This window comes from Crassostrea angulata, chromosome 9 (genome assembly GCF_025612915.1).
Source record: "Crassostrea angulata isolate pt1a10 chromosome 9, ASM2561291v2, whole genome shotgun sequence".
In the NCBI taxonomy this organism is placed as follows: domain Eukaryota; kingdom Metazoa; phylum Mollusca; class Bivalvia; order Ostreida; family Ostreidae; genus Magallana; species Magallana angulata.
The window spans coordinates 27311827-27321678 of NC_069119.1; the positions used below are offsets into that span (position 1 = coordinate 27311827).

General features: G+C 31.2%; 1 protein-coding gene across 3 annotated transcripts; it reads left to right on the forward strand.

Moving 5' to 3' along the window:
• The first annotated feature begins 303 nt into the window (after positions 1–303).
• LOC128163427 (polypeptide N-acetylgalactosaminyltransferase 5-like) lies at positions 304–4678 on the forward strand. Of its 3 annotated transcripts, XM_052827045.1 has the most exons (7): positions 304–436; positions 999–1116; positions 1337–1522; positions 1951–2079; positions 2732–2836; positions 3137–3265; positions 3854–4663. In XM_052827045.1, exons 3-7 carry the CDS (start codon positions 1343–1345, stop codon positions 4001–4003), a joined length of 693 nt encoding a protein of 230 aa, XP_052683005.1. In that variant the 5' UTR covers positions 304–436; positions 999–1116; positions 1337–1342; the 3' UTR covers positions 4004–4663. The 3 variants fall into 3 exon arrangements, with proteins under 3 accessions (XP_052683005.1, XP_052683006.1, XP_052683004.1); XM_052827044.1 differs by lacking the exon at positions 304–436 and having other exon boundaries at positions 837–1116; XM_052827046.1 differs by lacking the exons at positions 304–436; positions 1951–2079 and having other exon boundaries at positions 827–1116; positions 3854–4678.
• The last annotated feature ends 5174 nt before the right edge of the window (positions 4679–9852 follow it).

Below are 9852 nucleotides of genomic sequence, written 5' to 3' on the forward strand. Positions count from 1 at the left end.
TTGGATGGTGCTGAGCCTGTTTGTCAACATGTGGAACCCCCGTGTACTTGGGGGTAAGTATGTTTACTCTCAATTATCTCTCTTAGAAGCCGCATAAGGCGTTATTTATCTGATCTAAAAAATTTCTTGAAGCATTTAACTATAATTTCTCTTTCATGAATTGTATGCTGAGAGTATAGTTAAATAATAAACTGAATTAAAGCTTTATAGTAACATATAGTGAAATTAACTCCTTGTGTGAGACCTTAAGAGAAACATGTAACTTTTGTTTAAACTGCATTTTTTCTAATTTCAGGAGTTGTCTCCCTTGTTAAAGTTCAACAACGGCGCATAAACAATGTGGGATGCTGTCTTGTCACCAACGGTGAAATTTGACACCTGTATACCTGTATTTCTACCAATCGTCTCAGTCCTCTTTGTTGTGTACATCAGACAGGTAAGAAATTAAGTTAATGGAGGATAGGAATAATGTACCTTAAAATACATTACAAACAGTGCAACTGTTTAAATCAACTTACTTATCACTCAATTTTTCAATAATCTTTTTAGATTTAAAGATTATTGATTTTGTTGATTGAATAAGTTTTACTGTATTAATTAGAATCCAAATTAGAAGTGCATGCATTCTGTATCGTCTCTTCCGATACTTTTTCATCTGCTTGCTAGAAAAATATCATCACAGTGACATTATTCTGCTAGTTATAGAATTTCTCTTCCAATACAAAAGTATTGACAAAAAAATTGTGTGTTTATAAGATTTTTAAGCATAATAGATCAAATATTATGGAATTTTTATGTTGTAAAAACTTTTTGTCTTCCAATATTCCTGTTTTGTTTAATGAATTTAAGACACTTAAAACCCTAGAATCATTAACTTTCATGTTTGTTTCAACAAAAACCTGAATAAAAGTAAATGATAAGCAACATTTTTATACTGAACTTTGAAACTTCATCTTACATTTCAATCCTATGTTATTCTTAAACTAATGATATCACAGGTCGCCCACGATGGCCGGAGGTCTTTTCTCCATCAGTAGAGAATATTTTACGGAACTTGGTACCTACGACCCTGGAATGGATATCTGGGGATGAGAAAACTTAGAACTGTCATTTAGAGTAAGTAAGATCCTGGTCACGGCACCAAATTTCTTTTTCTTGTCCATTCTATATGTTGAAAGAACATTTACAGTTTGTAATTTTTTTTTTAATTCATGAAAGTTTGATGAGTCATTACTTTTTTTCAAAATTATTTAATAATGTCTTTTAACTGGTTACCTTCAAAAAAAATTATTATGATATCATGACAGTTTGGTTTGATTTTTTTTTCATATTGAAGGTCTGGATGTGTGGTGGTACCTTAGAAATCATTCCATGCTCTCATGTTGGTCACATCTTCAGAAAGAGAAGTCCGTACAAGTGGAGGACTGGTGTCAACGTTGTCAAGAAAAACTCAATCCGATTGGCTGAAGTTTGGATGGACGAATACAAGAACTATTATTATGAAAGATTCAACTATGATCTGGTATGGAATTTTTTAAAAAAAATTCTTTTGATTTTTAGTTCCCTGAATGTGAAGCTGAAGGAGAATAATTATATGTCTGTCTGTTTGTCAGTTAGTCTGGCCCGCCCCTCTTATCTTAGCTTATTTTTTTCTGGATGATTTTAAGAACTGATTCAGAAATAGACATTTTGGCAGCTTGTAGATTATGTTTTGTTGTGCAATACTCTCAAAATGTTTAATTTGTTATGATTAAGACATTTCTATTTCACTTCGATTTATAATATATGTTTTGTTTATACAGTTAGATTAAGAGTTTGAAAAATGACATACTCTTGAATAACAAATTAAGGATATTCATCTGGAAAATTTAATTTGTATAATATGAAGTCAACAATAATCTAATTAAACAAATTTAGATGAATAATAGATAAATACATTGTTTTCCATAGGGAGATTACGGAGATGTCACTGACAGAAAGAAGCTCCGGGAACGTTTGCAGTGCCATAGCTTTGACTGGTTCGTCAAAAATGTCTATCCAGACCTGTTTGTTCCAGGGGAAGCCATTGCTTCTGGAGAGGTACAAAAGATAGTATCATCATTTTTTTGTCTCATCTTTCATTGTTTTCATAGGTTTTTTTTAATACAGACAAGAATGAAGTAAACAAAGAGCTACTCCTGTGCCATATTTGATATTTATGGCCCTAAGAAATAGACTTTCTTTAATTTATGTTGCTATATTGATTTTCAATGTTGTATAGGTCAGCCACAACAGTTCAGTTAATTTTCTCAAAAAATTTTTCCTTTTACTATTATAAAAACGATGTCATGAAATTATAAAATATCACCATAATAAAAAAAAAATGACAAAATTATAAATATAATATAGCAGTTAAGACACATTCTTTACAAGAAATGAAAAGTCACATGATAATCAGGTTATTTAAAATGTGAGCAATACTATGATAATACTGCATAACAAATTATATATATTTATTTTGTTCAACACATGTACCCACTGCCATTGAAGTCTAATATATTAAAAGATTTTTTTTTATATAATTTATTGTTTTTGTTCCATACTAATACTAATCTAATAAATTCAGTTTTTATAAATTTTATACACATGCATACACACAAGTAAATTTACATACATTTTTAGAAATATATTAGAAAATTGGCAATTTCAAAGTTTGCATAAATTATAATGTTATGTAATGCATTGCTTACAGATCCGCAGCAAGGCCAAGCCGATGTGTATCGACAGTGCGGTGGATAACCACAACTACCACAAACCGGTCAACATATGGCCTTGTCACAACCAGGGGGGCAACCAGGTGGGTGTGTTCAAATTCACAGATCTTGATTGATTTATCAATTGATTTAATTTGATAAGTATTTTATTCAAGTATAAATGAATACATTGAATTGGATTGAACAGCAGGTACAATGCCTATAAATCTTCTCTCCTAAAATTATTTCAAATTATGAATATGATTATAAACATTAAAGTTACAAATTATCAACTATTTATTGAAATATATATTAAGAACAGTATAGTATTTAAAGTCTGGAGTGCAAGATTCTTTGGCTTTTCAAATCCGACAGGAATTGATGATTTTATTGTATAATTGTAGTATTGGATGTTGAGTAAGAACGGAGAAATCCGTCGAGACAATGGATGCCTGGATTATTCCGGAGGAGAGAGCGTTATTGTTTATCCGTGCCACGGCCAGAAAGGAAACCAGGAGTGGCAATACAGAGAGGTAGGTCAAGGTCAAGTAAAGAAAAAAATTATCATAATTTAATTACTGTGGAATCATTAAAGTTCGTTGGGGCCATTTTTCATGGATTGCTGAAATTTTAAAGGTTTGTGGGGACTTTATTCGTGTATTCTCTTAAACCTGCAAAGGAAATATGGCTTTTTTATATCCTAATTTATCAATTTATGGAGGATGTTAATTCATGGATGAGAGGTACCCACGAATTAAACGAAAATTGAGCTACCATGAAATCTATTGTTTCCACAGTAATTTGCAGTGACTTTATGTTTGCGACAACTTTAATCCACGATTTACTTAATATAAATGGTTTAGGGTGACCAATAAAAAAATCACTGTTATTCAGCTTTTATTTACGCCGACTTTTATTAACAATTTTCTAGGGATTAAATGATTTAGAATGACTCATATTGAAAGGAATGGTTTACGGAAGATATTTTATCAACTTTTATAACTTTTTTCTTGTACACAATAAAAGTTGGTTAGCAATATTGGCTCCATCAATTAAAGTGGGATGAATAGTACATGCATACATGTACATTCCTTTTCATACATTGTAACTTTCATGAACAGGACAACTCCATTTACCATGCCAACACACAGAAGTGCATGGAGACCAGCGTGGACGGTCAGAAGCTGACCATGAAGACATGTACAGGGATAGACAGACAGATCTGGACCTGGAAGAGGAAGTCACCTAGTGGGATAATCAGGAACAACTAAGGGGCAGACAACTACTGCTGTTGTGGTGTGAAGGGTTCTCTCCCTTTGGAAAGAGAAATATTCACCCACCAAAAAAAAAAATGTACAACTGCCAAACCCCAATATTTGGGATAACAGTTTAACATCATACTGCTTAAAAAACACGTGTGATAAACTTGATAGTATATTTGAAAAAAAAAAGAAAGAGGAATATTTTTCTATGCAAACAGTATTTTTCTATGTTGATGTGACAATGGTTTCTTAGTCGTAAACACTTTGCTAGATCTGTGATCTCTTTCTGTATGCCATATATAACTGCAGGAGGGAAAGAAGAGGACATACATTGTCATCGGAGAAAAAAAATCATGTTAATATTATTCATATATCTTTAAGAAGTCAGTCATTCAAAGAAGGAAATATGCTACCTTGACAGTACTTTAAACATAATGTACTTATAGCTTTAGATTTTTGGAATCTAGAAAGTACTTTAACTTTAATTCAAAATATTAGATTAACAACTAATTGATTTGATTTATTTTTCATTTAAGAATTTGTTTTGCTCAGATTAATTTTTTCATAGGTGTGCAAAAATCTTGAGGCGAAATTAAGTCTCTGCAATGATCAGTTATTTTCATTTGGGGTTATTTATCATGTTTCTACGCTTTATCATACAAACAAATGTATAAGTTACACAGTTTTATTGCAATAATCATTTAATTTCAAGCTTTCAAGATCTAATTGGTGCTAGTTAGTTAAGAATTATATTGTTCACATTTTGCGATAATTTTATTTGTCATACAGAGAAGTCTGTGATTTTTTGCCAGACATTCCTGCCCCATTGTTGTTGGTTTTGTTCAGAGTATCACAAACTACACAAAAAGTTGACTTAAAGTTGATTAAAGGATATGCTTGTTTGTTAAAACTATCTTAAATTATATATCTGTGTTTTAATTGTCGGCTACAAAATATTTTAGCAAAATATTCAAAGCGTTGTTTTTATTGTTGGAGATTGTTCATGCATGTGAATTTATTTATCACTTTTTTTTTCTTAAAAGGATATTTCTTCAAATAGCTTCAGTATTTTTTCTGTATACCGGTATCTGAATGGACACAATATACTAACATAGCCTTATCTTGAAGTATTGTACAATGTATAACTGGTTATTAATGCAGACATGTTAAGATCCAAAAAGTAGGTACATTTATATTTTGTTATTTTTAGCAATCTTAAACCAATGACTCAAATTTTAAATAAGAATAAGTATATAATTTCTCTTTGGCTAATAACCTTTTTATAAGCAAAATTATCCCTTTATCTCTTGAAAATTCCAGTTAAACACTCAATATTTGATCTTCATTTGTGGGATTTTTCAAGTGTATGTACATGTATTTGGCATTTAGCTTGGTTTTGAATATGAAGTCAAATTGACTAATATTTTATTGACTTTTAATTCTTTTTGACAAGCCTCTATGAATACATGAAGGAGAAGTCCAGATTGTCAAACTTTTAGAAGATAGCATGCATTTCTTACTGCATAGACCCAGCTAAAGGTCTTGGACAGTTTTGTTGTAGAATTTTAGGGGTCCAAGCTTTAAACATCCCTTTATCCAGCCTTTATTTGCAAAAAAATATGCATATATATTATGGACATGCCATTGACCTAAGGTCAAACTGTGTGTCTGCTTAAAGCCTAAAGTATAGAAAGAAAAGTCTCCTTTATACGATACATTCCATGTTTGTTTTTTACTTTGTGTATAATGAAGAGTATATATTTACTTTGATGTTGTTATATGCTATTGAATAATGTGGAACGTGTTTGGTTTTGTATATTTTAATGTATATATATGTAAGAATTAGTATTACATACTTCTTTAATCAGTACCAATGAAATCCAATACCCATTGTGTTATATATGTGATTCTGTAGAAGTGGGCGACTATTTAAAATAATTAACTTAATTAGTTATTTTTTGTTTTTTGTTTTAAAATATATGTATTAATTTGCATATGTTACATGTACTATAGGCTGTGCCCTGTATGTGTATTCTGACCAGATATGACTGACCAGATTATATAAACACCTCTCTCTCTCTCTCTCTCTCTCTCTCTCTCTCTCTGTTGAAAGGAGAGCAAGAGCTAACATAGGTTAATGTTGAAAAATCATAACTGGATACCTAAATTATCTGTCACCTGTTTTCTTCAGTCTGCTGAGTTTGGTTTAGAATTTGTTCTGTTTGCTTTACACATGTGGTTGATCTGCAAATACAAGTTAATTGGAATACATGTAATCAATTTTGAAGCGCATTTACATATGTTTATCTATCAAACACCTTTTTTTGTTTACAACAATCCTACTTAAGGAGGGTGGGCGGTTAACAAATTATCCATTAATTCTGTTCCAAAAAAAGTTGATGGTAATATGATATTTTTGGCTTGTATCTAGTGAAACAACAAATTATCTAACAGATCTGTCTAAAACAATTACCTGTATTATATTATTTTTGGCTTATAACTATTATTAACAAAAATTCAAATCTTTTAGCTCTAAAATGTTAATATTTTGCCTAATTCTCTGTATAGAGCTCTTTGTTTCAAGAAGATTATTATAGTCTAAAAATGGCAATGACCAACAAGTCCTACTTAATGAATTTGGAACTTATGAAATTGCTTTAAAAAGACAACATCCTCAAGCTGTTGAGCAAAATCATTCTGATCAGCATGTGTGAAATTAATATGAATGCCTGTTTTTCAATCTTCACATATGTTTTTGAGAAATAGTAACGCAGTTAAAATGGCATTCTGATTTTTGTTTTAAATATGTATAAACTAGTAGTATGTGTCCATGCATGAGAAGATCTTTTTTTTTTTAAATTTCTCTCTATTCTGAAGCACAATCCATGATACATTCATTTATTATTGTTACTTAACAATTTTATAATCAGTTTGCATTATGTATTCTTCATTTCAAGTCATATAGAATGACTGAAAACTAAACCTGTGTGATCTATAAGTCAATTTAATCTCATGTATTATCCTTCAAATTTACATGTTGATTCTTGAATAAGTATTGATTAAAACTGTATTCTTTTTTTCTCTCTTTCTATTTTTTTTAAAATATAATTGTCTATATCTACATAATGATGTTTCAGTATTCTTTACTTTTCAGTATATTAATTAAGACTAGAATATTTGATATTTTTAGCTCTCAAGTCTTGTTGATGTTTCATAAAAGAATACAATATTAACTGAAAATGTATAATTAAATCTGCTTGTTTTCTTTTATATTGTCTTTTATGGTATATACCATATGTTTCAAGTATATACATGTATCTAATCAGATGCATCAATATAATTGTCAGAATTGAAAAAAATGCATTGACTATATTATATAAATGTAAAACCATCTATTTATTTTATTTTTCAATGGCAAAAAAGGGGGAGGGGTCATTTAGATGTTTATGTATGTATCAATTCTGGTGCACATCAAAAAAGGATAGAAATGCAATGAATATGTGCACACTTGTATAAACTTGTCAGAATTGCAAGTCTGTAAAGATTTTCTGTAATTCTTTTTTTTTTCATAATGTGGTATATACATATGTGTATTATATATAAAGATAAAACTGGTGGTGTATGACTGGGGAAGCGAGGGCTGGTAACCAGCCAAGTGTGCCTTAATAAATTCAACTTACAAATGATACTGGTGTTTTGTTTTTTTACAACCGATTTGAAATCTGTAAGAAAACAGAACTGTTACATATCTCTATATTCTGCATGTATAACGTGAAAAATAAGGGCAACAAACAACCTATAACTAAGGGGGGGGGGGGGGGGGGCAAATTAAAACAAGATAGATGATTTGATGATGTCGAGATGGAGGTGTAACTAAATAGGGGGGTGAACACCTCAAAAGGTTAAGTGCGAGTCAGATAGTGTAAAAGGGGGAGATAGTTTGGTTTGGGGCAAGGATTGCTATCATGCCATTCCATGACTACCACTCTAGAACAAAGTCCATGAGTTTTGCACATCCTTCATTTATGCTCATTTTGACTTGGGGAGGGGTGGGTACATGTATAACCAAATAGGGGCAAAGGAAAAGAGAAAAAATGTAGTTTCGACCTTGGCATTAGAAACAACTCGAGGTCACTGCACTCTTCATGTTAACACTGTAGATGAAGAATGAGTCGCACAAAAGGAAGAGAAAATATTCTTGGACAAGGATTTTGCATGAATTCATAAGACCTTGACCTCTGACCAAGTGACCTTGACCTCTGGCTATAGAAACTTCGAATCCTTTAGGTGATGTGAGTATTCTTTGACTGTTTGAGCAAAGTAGTAAAAAAATATGCTCCTGACTAAGATTTACTCAGCGATGTGATATGACTTTGGTTCAAGGGCATAGTACGTTTGTTACGAAGGAAAGCTGCAGATCTGTTTACTAGCTCTCTGGTTGAAAAAAATTGTATAGACAAATCAGTTTGTTTATCCGATTATTTTTCAACCAGAGAGCTACAGATCTACAGCTATTACGAAGAGACACCCTGTTGGTGAAGTTTGAGCAATACGAAATGGCTATAGAGATACGAAACTTTACATCTTTATAAAAATGAGATTTCCATGTATTGCTTGTTTGATATTGTGATCATATTCCAAAAAATATGATTAGTTTAAACAATATTTAATTGATAATTTACAATAGCAGGTACATGTATTTGGCATAAAGTACAATAAGATTGGGAAACAAGCCAAAGGGCTTATACAAATCCCTCTCTTAGATAAGAAAAAATATGAGAGGTTCAAATTACATGTATGTATGATTAAATAAAGAACCAGAAAGCTTATATAAAAGAGGAGATAAAGACATCCAATATATGTATCAATCAAGACTAGACATTTTGACATATGCATGAGTTTGAGAGTTGGAATTACAAGTGCATTTATTTTTAAACTAGTGAGCTAATCGACCCACGAACGTATAACTTCATGTTATACTATAAGGAAAACAATACAATTATGTTCAGAACAATTTGAAGTAAAACACCAAAGGAAATACATGTATGAAATACATCCCTGTATTAATATATCCTAGACGCTATTTACATATTTAGAGAATATAATTAAGTAAAAAAAAAACAGTGTCGAGGTTACACTAGGTACCCTGAAATCGTTTACTGTCGATGATAAATTTTTGGACCATATAAAAAATGTATTTATTATCATTATCGCTAAGATTGGGAGACCCAAAGAGTAATATGTTTACATTTGTTGAATCTCGAAGTTTGTTAATTGTTTCACTACGTATTACATTATAATTTGGGCAATATAAAAGATAGTGGTCATTACTTTCAGTTGAACCACATGTGCATAAGGGGGAGGGGCAGAGGTTTCTGCGGAACATATAAAGTTAATGATTGTATTCATTTGTACAACATATTACGCATTACGTTTTAAAAGGCATAATTAGTAGTAAATGTGGTCTACTTTCTACATCATTTAAACTGGTATGCTTTTCTAATAGAACTATGCACATTATATAAATAGTGCCTGTTTGGGAGGGTAAATGTTGAAAGTGATGCCCCGAGAAAGCTATTGTCAACCAACGCGAAGCGGAGGTTGACAATGGTTTTCGAGGGGTGTCAATTTCAACAGTTACCCTCCCAAACACACACTATTTATTTTATTATTTTATAATTTTATTTTATTATTTTATTATCCTGAATGTCTTATTTTTAAAGAAAATTTTACTGCTTTTATATAGAAATGAAGTGAATTCTACGGCGAACCGTACGCGCATAATTTACGTGCATGTAACAATTCGTTGTGTTACCCGTTCCCAAGTGTGTTGCTGAGGCTGAGGGTATTAGAACGGA

Bases quoted from the DNA above. Each gene is read 5' to 3' on its own strand.
- LOC128163427 (XM_052827045.1), top strand. From the start codon at position 1,343: ATGTGTGGTGGTACCTTAGAAATCATTCCATGCTCTCATGTTGGTCAC. The intron at 1,523-1,950 runs GTATGGAATTTT...TGTTTTCCATAG, and splicing joins AAAGATTCAACTATGATCTG to GGAGATTACGGAGATGTCAC. The intron at 3,266-3,853 runs GTAGGTCAAGGT...TTTCATGAACAG, and splicing joins AGGAGTGGCAATACAGAGAG to GACAACTCCATTTACCATGC.